This window comes from Musca autumnalis, unplaced genomic scaffold, assembly GCF_047663935.1.
Source record: "Musca autumnalis isolate F117 unplaced genomic scaffold, ASM4766393v1 scaffold_1, whole genome shotgun sequence".
NCBI lineage: Eukaryota > Metazoa > Arthropoda > Insecta > Diptera > Muscidae > Musca > Musca autumnalis.
In genome coordinates, this window is record NW_027411644.1 from 73722782 (window position 1) to 73742715 (window position 19934).

At 30.9% G+C, this 19934-nt stretch overlaps 1 protein-coding gene across 30 annotated transcripts in view; it reads left to right on the forward strand.

The window, feature by feature from the left end:
* The window catches only part of LOC141401375 (low-density lipoprotein receptor-like), a 652355-nt gene that overhangs the window by 534975 nt on the left and 97446 nt on the right, over nucleotides 1-19934 (forward strand). For 18 of the 30 annotated variants that reach the window (XM_073981587.1, XM_073981657.1, XM_073981578.1 and 15 more), the window contains one exon: nucleotides 15416-15538. The exons of the other annotated variants lie outside the window; for them this stretch is intronic. In XM_073981587.1, coding sequence (XP_073837688.1) covers nucleotides 15416-15538 — 123 coding nt within the window. The remainder of the gene's footprint in view (nucleotides 1-15415; nucleotides 15539-19934) is intronic. 30 annotated transcript variants of the gene reach the window in all.

Genomic DNA, 19934 nt, shown 5'->3' on the forward strand with positions numbered 1-19934 from the left:
GCTAAAATATTCAGGAAATATCGCCAACATTACTAAGGGGTATTTTGCCACCGTTGACAATTTGATGGGAATCGAACCCGGACATTCAGCGTGCAAGGCGGCTGCACATAGCTAATTCCTACAGGTTGTGGTGTAGGGTATCACATGGTCGGCCCCGTCCGACTATAGCCCTCTTTTACTTGTTTTTTAAATATGTTTTCAAAAAACCCTTAAAGCGTGGATGATTTAAAAAAATAATTTATCCAAAAGTCACTAAAGCGTGGATTTTTTTTAAATATTTTTTCAAAAAATCTTTATGATTGGAATAAAAAAAATAAAAAAATATTTTTTCAAAAAACCCTTAAAGCGTGGATTATTTTAAAAAAATATTTTTTCGTAAATTCCTTAAAGCGTGGACTTTTTAAAAATATTTTTCAAAAAACCCTTAGAGCGTGGATTTTTTTTTTAAATATTTTAACCAAAAATCCCTAAAGCGTGAATTTTTGTAAAAAATATTTTTTCGTAAATTCCTTAAAGCGTGGACTTTTTAAAAATATTTTTTTCAAAAAATCCTTAAAGCGTGGATTTATTTTAAAAATATTTTTTCAAAAAATCCTTAAAGCGTGGATTTATTTTAAAAATATTTTTTCAAAAAACCCTTAGAGCGTGGATTTATTTTAAATTTTTTTTTTTTTTTTAAACCCTTAGAGCGTAAATTTATTTTAAAAATATTTTTCAAAAAATCCTTTGAGTGTGGATTTATTTTAAAAATATTTTTTCAAAAAACACTTTGAGTGTGGATTAATTTTAAAAATATTTTTTCAAAAAACACTTAGAGCGTGGATTTTTAAATATATTTTTTCAAAAAACCCTTAAAGCGTGGATTTTTTTAATATTTTTTCGAAAAATCCTTAAAGCGTGGATTTTTTTAAATATTTTTTCGAAAAGTCCTTGAACAGTATTTTTGTCAAAAATCCTTAATACCTAAATAAAAAAGTATTTTTCAAAAAATCTTTAAAGCGTGGATTAAAAATATTGTTTTTCACAAAATCCTTCAAGCGTGGAATTTATAAAAAATATTTCTTTTTTCAAAAAAATCGATTTTTTAAAAAAATATTTTTTCAAAAAATCCGAGATATTTTTTTTAAATATGTTTTCAAACATATTTTATTCAAAAATCCCTAAAGCGTGGATTTTTTTAAACATATTTTTTTAAAAAATCTTTATGATTGGATTAAAAAAAATATTTTTCACAAAATCCTAAAGCGTAGATTTTTTAATATTTTTTCAAAAAACCCTTAAAGCGTGGACTTTTTTAAACAATATTTTTTCAAAAAATCCTTAAAGAGTGGATTTTTTTTAAAAATATTTTTCGAAAAATCCTTTGAACATGGATTTTTTTAAAAATTATTTTTTCGAAAAATTCTAAAGCGTGGATTTTTTAAAAAATATTTTTTGGTAGAATCCTTAAAGCGTGGATTTTTTAAAAAATATTTTTTGGTAGAATCCTTAAAGCGTGGATTTTTTAAAAAATATTTTTCGAAAAATCCTTTGAACATGGATTTTTTTAAAAATTATTTTTTCGAAAAATTCTTAAGCGTGGATTTTTTAAAAAATATTTTTTGGTAGAATCCTTAAAGCGTGGATTTTTTAAAAAATATTTTTCGAAAAATCCTTTGAACATGGATTTTTTTAAAAATTATTTTTTCGAAAAATTCTTAAGCGTGGATTTTTTAAAAAATATTTTTTGGTAGAATCCTTAAAGCGTGGATTTTTTAAAAAATATTTTTTGGTAGAATCCTTAAAGCGTGGATTTTTTAAAAAATATTTTTTGGTAGAATCCTTAAAGCTTGGTTTTGTTAAAAAAATATTTTTTGGTAGAATCCTTAAAGCGTGGATGTTTTAAAAAATATTTTTTGGTAGAATCCTTAAAGCGTGGATTTTTTAAAAAAATATTTTTTGGTAGAATCCTTAAAGCGTGGATTTTTTAAAAAATATTTTTTGGTAGAATCCTTAAAGCGTGGATTTTTTAAAAAATATTTTTTGGTAGAATCCTTAAAGCGTGGATTTTTTAAAAAATATTTTTTGGTAGAATCCTAAAAGCGTGGATTTTTTAAAAAATATTTTTTGGTAGAATCCTTAAAGCGTGGATTTTTTAAAAAATATTTTTTGGTAGAATCCTTAAAGCGTGGATTTTTTAAAAAATATTTTTTGGTAGAATCCTTAAAGCGTGGATTTTTTAAAAAATATTTTTTGGTAGAATCCTTAAAGCGTGGATTTTTTAAAAAATATTTTTTGGTAGAATTGTTAAAAAAATATTTTTTGGTAGAATCCTTAAAGCGTGGATGTTTTAAAAAATATTTTTTGGTAGAATCCTTAAAGCGTGGATTTTTTAAAAAATATTTTTTGGTAGAATCCTTAAAGCGTGGATTTTTTAAAAAAATATTTTTTGGTAGAATCCTTAAAGCGTGGATTTTTTAAAAAATATTTTTTGGTAGAATCCTTAAAGCGTGGATTTTTTAAAAAATATTTTTTGGTAGAATCCTTAAAGCGTGGATTTTTTAAAAAATATTTTTTGGTAGAATCCTTAAAGCGTGGATTTTTTAAAAAATATTTTTTGGTAGAATCCTTAAAGCGTGGATTTTTTAAAAAATATTTTTTGGTAGAATCCTTAAAGCGTGGATTTTTTAAAAAATATTTTTTGGTAGAATCCTTAAAAGCGTGGATTTTTTAAAAAATATTTTTTGGTAGAATCCTTAAAAGCGTGGATTTTTTAAAAAATATTTTTTGGTAGAATCCTTAAAAGCGTGGATTTTTTAAAAAATATTTTTTGGTAGAATCCTTAAAGCGTGGATTTTTTAAAAAATATTTTTTGGTAGAATCCTTAAAGCGTGGATTTTTTAAAAAATATTTTTTGGTAGAATCCTTAAAGCGTGGATTTTTTAAAAAATATTTTTTGGTAGAATCCTTAAAGCGTGGATTTTTTAAAATAATTTTTTCGAAAAATCCTTGATTTCTGAATTTTTTAATATTTTTTCAAAAAATGCCTAAAGCGTAGATTTTTTTTAAAAAATATTTTTTCGAAAAATCCTTGAAGCTTCGATTTTTTTTAATATTTTTTCGAAAAATCCTTGAAGCTTCGATTTTTTTAATATTTTTTCGAAAAATCCTTGAAGCTTGGAATTTAAAAGAAAAATAAAAAAATCCTTAAACTGTAGTTTTTTTTTTTAATTTTTTTTTTCAAAAAATACTTTAAGCGTGGATTTTTTTAAAAAATATTTTTCGAAAAATCCTTTGAACACGGATTTAAAAAAAAATTAAAAAAAACCTTAAATCATGGACTTTTTTCAAAAAATCCTTAACGAGTAGATTTTTTAAAAAATATTTTTTCAAACAATCCTTAAACCGTTTATTTTTTAAAGTATTTTTTCGAGAAATCATTAATGAGTGAATTTTTTTAAAAAATATTTTTTCAATAAATCCTTAAAGACTGAATTTTAAAAAAAAAATATTTTTTCAAAAAGTCCATAAAGAGTGAATAGTATTTTTTCAAAAAAAAATCCTTAAAACTTTGATTTTTTAAAAAATCCTTAAAGCATGATTTTAAAAAAAACTATATTTGAAAAAGTCCTTAAAGCATCAATTAAAAAAATAAAATTTTTCTAAAAATCTATGTCAAAATTATTTAAAAAAAAAGTTCTAAAAATCGATGTCAAAATTGATAGATTCTCAACATGTTATATTATGTGACGTATGATATATTTCAGTACCTATACGCATAGACATTTTTCGGACACTTCTCTTTTTCACATTGTATTATATGTATAACACGTATGAGTTATGAGTAATCTATAATATTACGTACACATTTTTGTGTTATGTTTCTTTCATAATATCGTAATAAATGTTACACCAAATTATGACTTTTAATTAAAACCAACAAATCACAAACTTAATTTACACCCTTCAAGATGTGTGTTTTCACTCTCATATTGTAAATCTAATTTGTTCTTTTCCACATACCCACGCACATATATTTTTGTCAAAAGTTTGTACTTTTAACTGGATTTTTATTAAATTAAAATAACAAAACACATAACCAAAACTTCAACAAAAAAACAGCAACAAATTTCATTAAAAAAATAGAAAAAGTTTTTTTTTCAAATTTAAAATTAGGGGTTTTCGTTGGTGGCTGTTGTTGTCTTCCAAATGGCTAGCATATTTGTTTTACACACCCACGTTTGAATGGGGTCTTTTTATGGCAATTCACATTCGTAGGTGGATATTTCAGCGAAAGTTTTTCTATTAAAAAAAAAGTTATATTGTAATAATAAAAGAGCATTTCAAAAACAGACGTCACACCAGTAAAGGAAATAACACCAAGCAGATATGTAGAGGTCGTCTTGGTTCATACTTCAACTAAAATGTATATTTTGGAGAATAACAAAAAAACTTTTATTTTTCCCCAAAATATTGAAGATGTCTCACCATTACTTTCTTCTTAAAATAAAAATTTCAAACCTCTATCCTATCCGTTGTCAATTATTGAGATACCTAAACGTATGAGTTATGTAAAATAAAATAATTAATAACTATCATTCGCCTTACATTACAAAATTATTATCAGTTATACGTCACCCAATCCCAAAAGAAAAGAATTAAAACAATTCAACTCAATGATAGAAATATTTACAAGATATCTATGGTCAGTATTTGACCATAGATTTTCGAACCAAAAAAATCTTGTCTTTCCAAGAAAGCCTAACATCAAATATAATTTGGATACTTTTAAATCATAATAAAAATTTAGCTTTCTTCCCCTTTATGACCTTTCTTCCTTTTCATGACAATCTTTTCCAGCCCTCTTCCTTCATTATCTTCTTACAGCACATTTCAATTTATGAAAGTTATTTCCAAGTTTATTATTATTACCGTTGCTGTTGCCGTTGTTGGCTGGTTGTCGTGGTGATGGAGGCAGATTTTTTCAATAATATCATGATTATCGATATTCGATTAAAACTTTTGGGTTTTTAACGCTTTTTTATATTATCGACTTTCTTGTGCCTTCATGACTTTTATATATTTTTTCACAGCATTGCAAATGGTCTTTCCTTCTGAAAAGCAATAAAAAGTGAAAAATTTTTTTCTAAAGACGACCATAGCCATAAACTTTTGAGTTTTTATCCCTTGATGTGAGCAAAGATAATGGCCTATTTTCTTATTTAATTTTTTTCTCATCTTTTTGACGGCGTTGTTAAATTTTTCACTTATTTTATTGATATTTAAGTTTTTATGTGTCCTTTGTCCGTATTCATTTAAAACAAAAAACACAAAAATTTATGTTACATTTTTGGTTTATAGATTTTGTTTTGATGGTCTTGGCGAAAAACTTAATGTCACTTTAAAGAGCACCAAGTGTTAATATCTCTGTGGATAACTAATAAAAAAGGCGAAAAAGATTATCAGCTTGAATAAAATTTAAAATCGAAAAAGGCTATTCGTATCCTTAGAGAAAAAAGAGAAAGCCTCACCCTTATCAATGAGTGGAACTCCATTTTATGTAAACGATATGGAATTTACCCAAAAGGATTGTCGGACACAATACAATATAACTTATAGAGAATATTTTCACTGCCGTTGCTTGAAAAGATTGTTAAGAATCTCGGTTATGGTACAATGGTCTTTAAGGGTAAACGCTAATCTCTATCCGTTGGATCAGGAAGGTATCCTCTGCTATGCCCAAATAAAGCATAATAACTCAATTATTGGTCCTTGATAAATATTCTTTGAAAATTCATTTTTTATTGTATACTGAACCTTGAAAATGTTCTTAAAACATTAAAATTTTTTAAACTTAGATTTTAAAATTTGGGAACAACGAACCGTATGGATGCTGCCAAAACGTATACGCACCCTATTAATATAAATTTAAACAATTTGAGAATATATATATATATATATATATATATCCCAGGCACAAACATCCCAGGCGGGACAGTGGAGACTTCTCTCATATCAATGAGTGCACCCCGATTCATATTAGCTCAATGATATGGGACCTACTGTTTATCGCCGAGTCCGAACGGCGTGCCTAAGACACCACTTGTAGAGAAGTTTTACAAGGCTGAAATACTCAGGAAATGTCGCCAACATTACTGAGGGGTATTTTATAATTTAAAAAATCCACGCATTGAGGATTTTTTTTTCAAAATATATTTTTTAAATCCATGTTTTGTGGACTTTTGAAAAAAATAATATTTTTAAAAAATCCACGGTTTGCGGAGCTTAAAATTTTTGGAAAAAATATTATTATTTTCAAATACATTATTAATATAATTTTAAACAATTTGAGAATAATTTAAATTTAAAAAATCCACGCTTTGTGGATTTTTTTTAAATCCACGTTTTGTGGATTTTTGAAAAAAATAATATTTTTTAAAAAATCCACGTTTTGTGAAGTTTTGGATTTTTGGAAAAAATATTATTTTTAAATAATTCACGCTTTGTGGAGTTTGGGTTTTTATGGAAAAAATACTATTATTTTAAAATGATTCACGCTTCGTGGATATTTAAAAAATTTTTTAAAATAATCAACGCTTTGTGGATATTTAACAAAAAATTATTTTAAAAAATCCGAGCTTTGTGAATTTTTGGATTTTTGGAATAAATAATAATATTTTAAAATTATACATGCTTTGTGGATTTTTTTCAAAAAAAAAATATATGTTATTTTAAAAAATCCAAGCTTTATGAATTTTTAGAAAAAATAATATTATTTTAAAAAATCTGAAGCATTGTGGCGTTTTTTTAAAAAATCCATGCTTTTTGAATTTTTGGAAGAAATGTTATTATTTTAAAATAATCCATTCTTTGTGAATTTTTTAAAAAAATATTATTTTAAAAAATCCGAACTTTGTGAATTTTTGGAAAAAATAATATTATTTTAAAACAATCCATGCTTTGTGGATTTTTGGAACAAATAATAATATTTTAAAATAATCCATGCTTTGTGGATTTTTTTCAAAAAAATAATATTATTTTAAAAAATGCATGCTTTTTGAATTTTTTGAAAAAATTATATTATTTTAAAATAAAAATTTAAATTAAAATTATATTATTTTAAATTTGTGAATTTTTAGAAAAAATAATATTATTTTAAAATAATCCATGCTTTGTGGATTTTTGGAAAAAAATATTATTATTTTAAAATAATCCATGCTTTGTGGATTTTTGGAAAAAAAATAATATTATTTTAAAATAATCCATGCTTTGTGGATTTTTGGAAAAAAATATTATTATTTTAAAATAATCAATGCTTTGTGGATTTTTGGAAAAAAAATAATATTATTTTAAAATAATCCATGCTTTGTGGATTTTTGGAAAAAAATAATATTATTTTAAAATAATCCATGCTTTGTGGATTTTTGGAAAAAAATAATATTATTTTACAATAATCCATGCTTTGTGGATTTTTGGAAAAAAAATAATATTATTTTAAAATAATCCATGCTTTGTGGATTTTTGGAAAAAAATAATATTATTTTAAAATAATCCATGCTTTGTGGATTTTTGGAAAAAAATAATATTATTTTAAAATAATCCATGCTTTGTGGATTTTTGGAAAAAAATAATATTATTTTACAATAATCCATGCTTTGTGGATTTTTGGAAAAAAAAATAATATTATTTTAAAATAATCCATGCTTTGTGGATTTTTGGAAAAAAATAATATTATTTTAAAATAATCCATGCTTTGTGGATTTTTGGGAAAAAATAATATTATTTTAAAATAATCCATGCTTTGTGGATTTTTTTTTAAATATATATATATATATATATATTATTTTAAAAAATCCAAGCTTTGTGAATTTTTGGAAAAAATAAAATTATTTTAAAATAATCCACGCTTTGTGATTTTTTTAAAAATATATATTATTTTAATAAAACCACACTTTGTGGATTTTTGGAAAAACATGAATATTTTCAAAAATAAAATCAGGACGCATCATCGGTCAGGAAGCATCTATATTTTACCCTAAATGCCCCTACATAATCTCTTTATCTATTCTATAAAAATGTATAAACGATTAAAAATGGGGAGCGTATGATTTATGTCAGTACGTATTCGCATCAAATAGTTATACAAAATATTTCATTGCAGACAATATTATGCTGGTTAAAAACATTTTTATAAAGCCGCATTTTTTGTTACAATGTGTGGTTGAAGATTATGTCCTTAGAGATTAAGGAATACTATCTGGATCATAATGGTCCCTTTTCTGCTTCTTTGTTTGATTACAAATACTCTTGGGTAAACACTGACAGTAGGATTAGTATTTTATTCAATGTAATGTGGCGTATGATCAATGTCAGTACTTATACGCATCAAATAACAATCAATAAAAAACAGGTTTCATGGCCGGGACCCAAAACGGGAACGGGACCCAAAACTTCTTATTGAATCGGTTGCACTCAGTGGCATGAGAGACACTTTATCCTCGGAGATGCTTTCGTGAAAAAAGCACCACATTTCGCAATGTTCTCCTCCACATCAACAGATCAGTTTTGAAAATATCACAACGAAAGAAGACCTTCAAAATGACCTCTATGGCAAACAAAAAACGATGCAAGAAACCTTCTATAGCAAGAAAAACTTACATCCATACACCATGTCCTGCAGGGCAAGAAAAGCTTTAAAAGAATGACGAGAATACTTTCAGGAGGGGTTCTATGGGAAAAGACCTTCGAATGGTCTTTTATGAATGGAAGACCTTAAAAATATCTTTGTAGCAGGCAGGCCATCTATTCGTAACGATCTTCTACAGAAGGAAGGCCTTCTCTCCTGCCCTTCACAAATCTTAAATGACAAGAAAACTTCTATGGCCAGAAGACCTTCAAAAGGACCTCTGTGGCAGGAATACATTCTAAGGGTCTTCGATGGAAAAATAGTTTATCTGAAAGAAGGCCTTCAAAGGGTATTCTGCAACAAGGATACCTTCAAAGAATCTTCTGTGGTAAGATGTCCTCAAAGGGTGTTCTGTGGCAAGAATATTTTCCACATCTCATCTACACAGGTCCAAAAGGAGAAAAAGAAAAGAAATTTCTAGGATAACTAGACCATCAAATGTCTTCTATGGGAAAATGACCTTCCTCAGGCTTTCTACTTCAAGTCGACCTCAAAAAAAAAAAAAAAATACAAGAAGATCCTTAAATGATCTTCTTTGTCTAAAAGTTATTCCACAGGCCTTCTAGGCCAATAAGACCTTCAAAAGGTTTTTTACATCAAGACGACCTTTAATAGGTTTCCGAGGACGAGAAGGCCTTTTTCTAGGACAAAATTTCTGTGGCAAATAACATCTTTAAAAGTTCTTCTATAGCAGACAGACCTTCAAGACCTACCTTCAACGGAAGTTAATCTTATGGCAAAACGACCTTTAATAGGTCTTTTATGGCAAGACGACCTTCCTTAGGCAAAACCACCTTCTAAGGGTCTCCCAGGATAAGAAGATCCTTAAAAGACCTTTTAGGGTAAGCCTTCAAACAAAACAAACTTTAACAGTTCTTCTACGGCAAGAAGACCTTCAAAACGCCTTCTATGACAATAAGACCTTCGAGAGCAAAACAGCCTTGAACAAATCTTCGATGGCAAAACGACCTTTCTCAAGATTTCTATAGCAAGACGACCTTTCAAAGGGCTCCCAGGACCAGACGATCCTTAAAAGATCTTCTAGGACAAGTCTTCTAGGCAAAATACCTTTAAAAATGCATATATAGCGGGAAGGCCTTCAAAAGTTATTGTACGGAAGGTCATTTTCTGCAGGTTTTCTAAGACAATAAGACCTTTAAAAGGTCTTCTGGCATGTAGACCTTCCTCAGGTTTCTCAGGACAAAAAGATCCTTAAACGATCATCTAGGACAAATCTTCTATGGCAAAAATACCTTTAAAAGTTATTCTACTGCAAGATAATGTTCCAAGGTCCTCTAGGGCAAGACGACCTTCGACAGGTCTTTTATGGTAGGACAAGAATACCTTTAAATTTTCTTCTATAACAAATTTTCTGTGAGAAGAAGGTCTTTGAAAGTTCTTCTTTATCAGAAAGACCTTCAATAGTTCTTTTTTAACAGAAAGTCCTTCAAAAGTTCTTCTATGGCAGGTAATCGCCTTCAGTTTTTCTAGAGCAAAAAGACCTTCCATGGCAAGATGACCTTCATCAAAGGTCTCCCAGGATAAGATATTTAAAAGAAAGAAAACCTTCACAAGAAGACCCTAGGAGGTCCTGTGTGGCAAAGATAATCTTCCCCACTTCTTCTACGACAAGAAGATCTTCAAAAGGTCTTCTACACCTTTTTCACATGTAATTCGAAACATTCCACTTGCAATTCGTAACATTTTATTTGTAATTCGATTAGTCTGTTTATAATTCGTAACATTTTATTTGTAATTCGTGAATTCCAATTGTATTTTGAATTATTCCATTTGTAATTCGAATTATTCTATTTGTAATTCGAATCATTATTTTATTTGAAATTCGAATGATTCCAGTTGTAAGTCGAAGAATGGAATAATTCGAATTTCAAATGGAATAATTAATTAATATTAATTAATAACATGAATTGCAAATGGAGTTCTCGAATAACAACTAAAATGATTCGAATTATATCTGACAAAGGTGTATGGCAAGACGACGTCGCAAGTCCATATTTACATTAGGCAATTTTCCTTGCGGCAATTGTCAGTTTGTAGGTGAGAGAGGGTGTTGAGAGGCAAAGAAGGGTTACCATACGCCTCACTCATCTCTCCATCAAACTGACAAATGCTGCAAGGAAAACTGCCTAAAATAAATATGGACCAAGGTCTTCTGTGGCAAGAAGATCTTTAAAAGATATTCTAGGGAAGAATGAAAACCTTCAAAACAATACTTTTAGAAGGTCCTGTGCGGCAAAAGACCTTCTACAAGGTCTTCTGTGGCAAGAATACCTTTGAAAATATGATCTTTAAAGGTCTTACAAGGCATGAAACTCTTCTATTGCAAGAAGACCTTGTGAACGTATTCTATGGAATACGTGAACGTATTCTTCTCTGGATAGAAGAAATCCCTCTAAAGCTAATCTTTGAGGAAACGAAGTAATTCCAATGGTCTTCCATGGAAATAAGAAGGCCTTCAGTAGGTTTTCTATGGAAAGAAGAAGACCTCCAAAAAGTCTTCCAATGCGAGATTATTCTATTGAAGGAAGAATGGCCTTTGAAAGGTATTCTTTTGAAAAATCAACTTTCAAACTTCTTCTAAGGTAGGTATACCTTCTAAAGGACTTCTATGGCAAGTAGACCTTCCATGGAATGAATGAAAGGCCTTCTAAAAGTAGAATAACTTCTAAAAATCTTCTATGGTCGAATAATAATTAATGGACGTCAATCTACCTTTTTTCTTGAGGGACAATTTCTTCCAAGGGTTTTCTACAAATAAAGGACTTTCAAAATCTCATGTCTGGCAAGAAGGCACAGATTAATCAGACGTTGAGGAATTTAGTTAAATTGCAGAATCTGTAGATTTTTATACTCCGGCAAAATTAAACAAGTAAAAAAGCGTTAAGTTCGGCCGGGCCGAACTTTTCATACCCTCCACCATAAAATATTCTGAACTAAAATGGAATAATTAGTTTGCATTCCTGTCCCCAACTTTAGGTGGGTACGTTAAAATGTCAGGTAATGTACATAAAATGCTTCATTCGGGAGGCCCTATTTTATGGTGCCTATATCTAACTATGTATGTTGACAATTTTTGGTGGGCGAGAAATTGGGAGGTACCGTTATATAGGGGTTATAATAAAACATGGACCTATGTTGACAGTTTTTGATGGGAGCCTTTAATGTCAAATAACTAATTCGGTTAAAAATTGTAGCTAGAATCCTCAAAATACCGAAAATCGGTACATAACGTGGGAACTTCAAATGTCATTAACAGCTAGTTCGGAGGTATGTGGGCTATACGAAAATATTAACTTAAATGAACAATTTTTGTTGCAGAATTTTTGTTGGCTTTTAAATTTCAAATGACAGAAAGTTCGTCCAAAAAATAAAGCTAAGGTACGGAAAATCGGGAGGTTTGTGTTGGGGCTATACCAAAACATAGACCTACGTGGTTAAACATTTTAAGTAAAATCCTCAAAGTACCGAAAATCGGGAAGTATCGTTATATTGGGGCTATGTTGAAAATTGTTGATGCAGATGTGTGGTGACCACTACAACCTTCAAATGTCAAATTACAGTTAGTTCGGTTAAAAATTGTAGCTAAAATTGCCAATTACTGAAAATTGGGTGGTACCGTTATATAGGAGCTATATCCGAACATGGACCTATGTTGACAATTTTTTATGGAGAGGTGTTGTGACCACTAAGAACTTCAAATGTCAAATTACTGCTAGTTCGGTTTAATATTGTAGCTAAAATCATCAAATTGCTGAAAATCGGGAGGTACTTTTATATGGGAGCTTTATCAATACATCGACCTTTCTTGACAATTTTTGGTGGAGAGGTGTGGTGACCACTAAGAATTTCAAATGTCAAATGTTCAAATTACAGATAATTCGGTTAAAACTTGTAGGTAAAATTCTCAAAATACCGAAAATCCGTTATATGGGGATACCGAAATCCGTTATACCGAGGTACCGTTATATGGGGCTATACCAAAACATGGACCTACGTCCATAAGAACCCTAAATACCAAATTATAGCTAATTCGGTCTAGAAATGTGAATTTAAACGTCAAAATACCTGAAATCGGGCAGTAACGTTATATGGGGGCTATTCCAAAACATGGACCTATGTCCACTAGTTTTGTTATATAAGTTTATTGACACTTAAGAACCCTTAATGTCAAATTATAGCTAAATCGGTCTGAAAATGTAGCTAAAAACGTCAAAATACCGTAAATCGGGGGTACCGTTATATGGGGGCTATACCAAAACGTGGACCTATGTCCACAAGTTTTGTTATATAAGTTTATTGACACTTAAGAACCCTAAATGTCAAATTATAGCTAAATCGGTCTGAAAATGTAGCTAAAAGCGGCAAAATACCGTAAATCGGGGGGTACCGTTATATGGGGGCTATACCAAAACGTGGACCGATATAGCCCATCATCGAACTTGACCTGCCTGCAAACAACAGACGCATTTTCCCAAAATTTCAGCGTTCTATCTTAATTTTTGTGGATGCTAGAGTGATTACCACAGACGGACGGACGGACGGACGTGCACAGATCGACTCAGAATTTTACCCTGATCAAGAATATATATACTTTATAGGGTCGCAAATGAGTATTTCAATGCGTTACAAATGGAAAAACAAACTTAATATACCCTCCATACTATGGTGGAGGGTATAAAAACACTGCTTATGTCATGTCTGATGGATGTTATAAAACACAGTGGGCCATTTTTAGGTACTTTCAATAAAACTGTGAACCGATATTTTGGGGCACAGATAATTTCTTTTGGGGATGAAAGCCCTTGATGAATATATTAATTATCCCGAAGGACAGATCCGCCGTAAGTCGAACTTCCGAGGTATGGCGTGATGAAGTTTCTGCTGAAGACCCTGTAAGGCATCTGAAATTACCGTTGGATCTTTGTTAACTGTTGTTTTAGCCTATTTATAGCTTATTTAAAAGATGACATGTCTTGAGTAAAATCGAATGAGGATTTTTTTCGTACAACATTTCGACCATCTGACTCGCTTTCTTCAATATCCTTTTCATCCTTTATTTTAATAACCGCTATAAAATTACCACAAGATGTCGTTTTTCAGCTTCGATATTTTCGACAAAAATGTCGCTCAGAAAATTTTACGTACGACTCTCATTGACAAAAAATCGATTTTGTTGCGTTTTCATGGTCATTTTTGACATCTACTCTGTTTTGGCTCAGAAAAAGTTATTTTTTTGTGTTTGTATATTCTGTATATTCGAACAAGCAATAAATAACGAATATACAAAAAAAAAATACAATAATTTTCTGAACAAAAAGAGTAAGAGTCGTATCTAAAATTTTTTGAGAGACATTTTTGCAGAACACTTCGAAGTTGAAAAACGTCATCTTGCGGTACTTTTGTAGCGGTTCTTAAAATAAAGGACGAAAAGGACATTGAGGGATGCGAGCTAGAAGGTCAAAATGCGTCACAAAAATAATCCTCATTCGATTTGACTGAATACATGTCACCTCATAAATAAGCTAAAACAACAGTTAACAAACTTATAACGCTAAATTCAGATGTATTACAGGGTCTTCAGCTGAAACTTCATCACGCCATAACTCGGAAGTTCGCCTCACGGTGGATCTGTCCTTCGGGATTTCTAATGCACTCACCAAGGGCCTTCATCCCAAAAAGGAATTATCTCTGCCCCAGATTTTCACCTCCATTTTGTGTCACAGTGTTATTTATTATTCATAATTATTGGGTTACTAACCCAATGCCTAAGCTCAAGACTTTCACCGTTCTCATAGGTGAACATGTAGACGGCTTGAACTGCTTGGGATTTTATAGCTCCCATTTTATGTTAGCCTCATTAGAGTTTATTCTTGCCATCCCCCACAAAGTTCGCTCAATTATTCTCGTTTTTATTTAATTTGAATACTCTTTGAATTGAAACCGATGCAAATAAATGAAATTAGCATTGGTAATTATGTTTAACGAGCATTTTCAACATTCTATTTTATTATTATATTTTTCCAATAATCCTGTTTATCTTTCTTAATGCTTCACACACATACACATCAAACCTAATTACAAACATATGCATATTTATACACAAATACAAATATAATGATGACGATGATGCTGCTGATCCAATTAAAGCAGTATGTTACAGAATTAAAGATAATAAAATTATTTTAATTGCTTCTAATTATCAACACCATTACATACATTGCCAATAGCCGTGGAAGGTAATGTGATAAAAAACAACGAATATTTTTTAAATCAAATGATTGGGGAAAAGCAATCAATGAACAATAATTATAGATTTACTTTGTCAATGACATTTTTAGCCAAAGTAAAATTATTACAAAGAGAATTTTATATTTACAATAAAATATATAATTGACGAATATAACAAATGATATGAAGTGAGATTTAAATGATGTTGAATAATGTGGAACCGCCCTTTATATCTGCAAATCAAATTGACAAAATTACAGGGAAAATTATTTCTCATCCTTGAAATCTTAACCATGATGTGGAGATTTCAACTTAAAACTATAAAATCGAAACGTCCAAAAATACCCACTGATTAGTTGTTGAATATTTTAAATTATGTTTATTTTGGTTTTACTTTTTTGAAAAAAAAAATTTTTTTTGAAAACATTTTTTACCATATTCCTTAAAAATTTAACCATATTAAAACCTTTCTTTCTTCTTTTGAAACTTTTTTTTTTGCAGAAATAAAAACATGTTCACCCGAAGAGTTCACCTGTAAAACAGGTGAGGGTGAATGTATACCCCTGGCCTGGATGTGTGATCAGAGTAAAGATTGTTCAGATGGTTCCGATGAAGCTTCATGCAGTAAGAATTCAAAATTATTATTTGTTAAAAAAATTTCGAAATTTGTTTCGTTTATTTTTCTTTACTTTGTCTTTACTATACACACACAATAAATGTTTCAATACACCCATCCAGCACACATATACTTGCAAATCTCTATAGACACACCTTAAATATGTTTTCTACTCGTTGGTTTAGTGGGTTCTGAGCCCTTTACTTGTTCTTTGGCTTTCTCTTTATTTTTGTTTATTTGTTGTAATGCTTTTGACCCATATTTTTGGAATATAGTTAGCTGCTTCTTTAGTTGTTATATTTATTAACACGAAATATATTTTCTTTTGGAAACTTTTAAAAGATTTTGACATACGTCCATAAAATTAATTAAATTATTTAAAAAATAAATATTACTTAGAAAAATTTCAAAAACATTAAAACTTTTAAAAGTTTCCAGAAAAAAAAAACAACTCATATATTTCCCTTAATGTATGTACTTTATACAAGACACACGAAGACATTCACACATATGTATGTATACGAGTATTCTGTTTTTTTATTTCATTACACTGTTTTCTCTTAATTACAACACTTTTTTTACTGTGAATTATATTTTCTTAATGTCCATGAGATGATGTTTGTTGAATAGAGTAAATATTTGCATATAACATTCAGGTGATGTTTTTGATGTATACACTACACATATGTATGTATGTATGCATTCTTTAAAATTCAATTCATCAGAATGTGTATGTAAAATCTTTATTGAAACAATATTTTCCACTTTTTTTTCTCTTTTATTTGGTTTTGGTATATCAATGTTTACTTATCAGTTGCTTCGTTTATTTATAGTTCTTAGATGGTGATGGTTTTAAAGTAATTTTACAGTCAAACACGGTTATAATGCACATTTATATTTTTTATATTTTGAAACTCATTACTCATTGAAATTCTATTCTTTGAAAAGTGTCAATTTCTTCATATAGCTGGTATATTGTAGCAATTTCTGTGCCTTATAACCGGGTTTCACTGTAAGTCCATATTTACAATAGGCAATTTTCCTTGCGGCAATTGTCAGTTTGATGGAGAGAGGGGTGAGGCATTTGCTAACCCTTTTGCCTCTCAACACCCTATCTAACCTACAAACTGACAATTGCTTCAAGGAAAATCGCTTATATAAATATGGACTAAATTATTTATTTATTTTGTAACTAATATCTATTAAATATCTTATTTATATTTTCTAAAAGGTAGGTACAACAGCTCTTGTGTGTTATATAAACAACTTTTGTGGGGGAGGTACCTGAAGGAGTGGACCGATATGGCTTATCTTCGAATTTAAACTATGTTTGGACAAAATATTACGAAGGCCAAATTTTGGACCGAATCTGCAGATCCGTTCGAGAGTTATCTTGCGCTCCAATCACTACACACGGTGTCATAGGGGCACTTTGCAATTTTAGGCTATTTTCTCAGGACTTGCCTCTGATAAGACTTGTACCGACGTATGGGGGGCAGTGAATACAAGTTGCTGCAACAAAAACCAAAGTGATTCGCGAGCAGGTTCTAAACTGAACTTTTTCCAAATTTTGTGTGGGAGGTACCCGAAGGCGTAGACCGATTGAGTTCATATTGGAACCTCAATTAAGTCCGGTAGAAATATCAAGATGTGGGGGAGGTACCGGAAGGAATGGACCGATATAACCCATTTTCGAACTTAAACTAAATTTGGACAAAATATTGCGATAGCCAACTTTTTGACCAAATCGGTTCATCTGTTCGAGAGTTATCGTGCGCACCAGCCAGACAGACAGACGCACGGACATTGCTAAATCGACTCCAAATTGTCTGAAACACATTTCGTCCAAACATACTTGGGGTCTAAAACCATTATTTCGATGAGGCACATTTTGCCTAGTTAGCATAAATGCTGAGGGTATAAAAAAACATTAAACTTTACATGTTCCAAATTTTGTGTGGGAGATACCCTAAGGAGTGGTACGACCAAGTTTAGGCACAACCAAGTTTAGTTAGTGCCGGCAGAGTTTTTGGAGCTCCAGGGCCATTATCTCAAAAAGTATGGACTTGTCCCCGAAAAAGAATACAGCGTCAAGGAAAAGAATACAAAGTCAAAATTTCGATTTTTAACAAAAAAGGTGCCGTTTATTGACCATTAATCGGTCAAAAATTATTAAGGAAAATTCTCTTATTTGAGACAAAATTTTGATGTATTCAATAAACTCACAAAAATATATGAAGACTGAACACCAAATTTCTGTAATTTTGTGGCTAAAACCTTAAAAACCCGAAAATTGGGCGGTACCGTTCCACGGGGGTTATATCAAAACGTGAACCAATACCAACAATTCTCTGCAAAAATATTTCGCAAAACCTGGCGAAGACTAAATACCAAACATCAGCTACATTGGTTGTTTAATGTGAATAAAACCTTGAAAATACCGAAAATCGGGCGATACCGTTCTATTGGAGCTATATCACAACGTGGACCTATGTACATAATTTTTATCAGAAAATTTTTTGGTCCATTGGGAACCCTCAATGCAAAAGTTCCGCGTATTTGGGCGTGAAACATATGTATGTAAAATCTTCAAAATTCCGAAAATCGGGAGGTACCGTTATATGGGGTCTATATCAAAACGTGGACCTATGTCCATAATTTTTATCGGAAAAGTTTTTTGTAAAGTGAAAACCCCGCATCTCAAAATTCAACCAATTTGGTTGATAAGTTTAGCTAAAATATTCAAACTACCGAAACATTAAGAAGTACCGTTGCATGTTGATTATCCCAAAACGTGGACCGACCTTCCCAATTTTTTGCTCTCGACATTGTCAGTGAACTATAAGTATTTATACCAAAATTCATCTGCCAACGCCAACTCCTTTTATATTTGGCCACCGTTTATTTGAACTCGTGACATAGTGCAGCGTTTTCTTGAGGTCATGCGCCATTATCTCGGGAACTATGGACTTGCCCTCGAAAAAATTACAATGACGTAACGGGGCCCGCACGAACATCATGTTACAAAAAATTTCATAACGATTCGTGAGGTGTCACTAAACTGCACTTATTTCAAATTTTGTGTGGGAGGTAGCTGAAGGAGTGGACCGATATAATCCATATTTGAACCTGATGTATGCCTAGAGGTTGTATTACCATATGCAAAGTTTGTTTCAATTCGGGTACTCCCTTCGAGAGTTGTCGTGCGCACAAGTTTTGCGACAATTTTTGAACATTTGTGGGGGAGGTACCTGAAGGAGTGTACCTATATGGCCAAATCAGGACAAAATATTTACGTACCCAAAATTTGAACCGAATCGATTGATCCGTTCGAGAGTTATGGTGCGCACCAGCCAGACAGACAGACGGACATTGCTAAATCGAATCCAAATTGTCTGAAACGGATATCGTACAAACATACTTGGGGTCTAAAACCATTACTTCGATGATTTCGATCAATTATTTTTTTTTCGAAAATCTTTCAGAAACTCCTTTAAAAAGTGATCGTATCAAACAAATCATTATTTTCTAGAAAATTGTTGGCCACAAAATTTTACTACATATCTCAGAATTCACCATATCTGTAGGTAAACGCCAAGAATAAGCAAAAAATATAGGTCCACTCCTTCCGGTACCTCCCCTGCAAAAGTTCGGAAATGTTCGGAAAATTTGTGCACAAGATAACTCTTGAAAGAATTAACCGATTTGCTTCATATTTTGCACATCGTGAAATTTCTACCAGACTTAGATGATGTTCCAATATGGATTCAATCGGTCTACTTCTTCGGGTACCTCCAACACAAAATTTCGGAAAAGTTCAGTTTAGAGCCTGCACTCAAATCGCTTTACTTTTTTGTAACAACTTGTATTCACCCCCCACCCCACTCTTCTTACGATGGTACAAGTTTCATCAGGCGCAAGTCCATACTTCCTGAGAAAATAGCCTAAAAGTTGCAAAAAAAACCCCTATGATACCGTGTGTAGTGGTTGGAGCGCAAGATAACTCTCGAACGCATCTGCCGATTCCAAACGGATCTGCAGTCCAAAATTTGGCCTTCGTAATATTTTGACCAAACTTAGTTTAAGTTCGAAGATAAGCCATATCGGTCCACTTCTTCAGGTACCTCCCCCACAAAAGTACAATAATGTTCGGAAAATTGTGCGCACGATAACTCGTGAAGGTAGTGACCAATTTGGTCCATACTTTATACATCCTAATATATCTATCAGATATCGATCAGGTTCGAATGTGGACTATATCTGTCTACTCCTTCGGATACCTCCCATACAAAATTTCGAATAAGTTCACTTTACGTCCTGCTCTCGAATCACTTTGATTTTTGTTGCAGCAACTGGCATTCGCTGCCTCCATTACGGCGGTAAAAAGTTTTTTCAGAGGCAGGT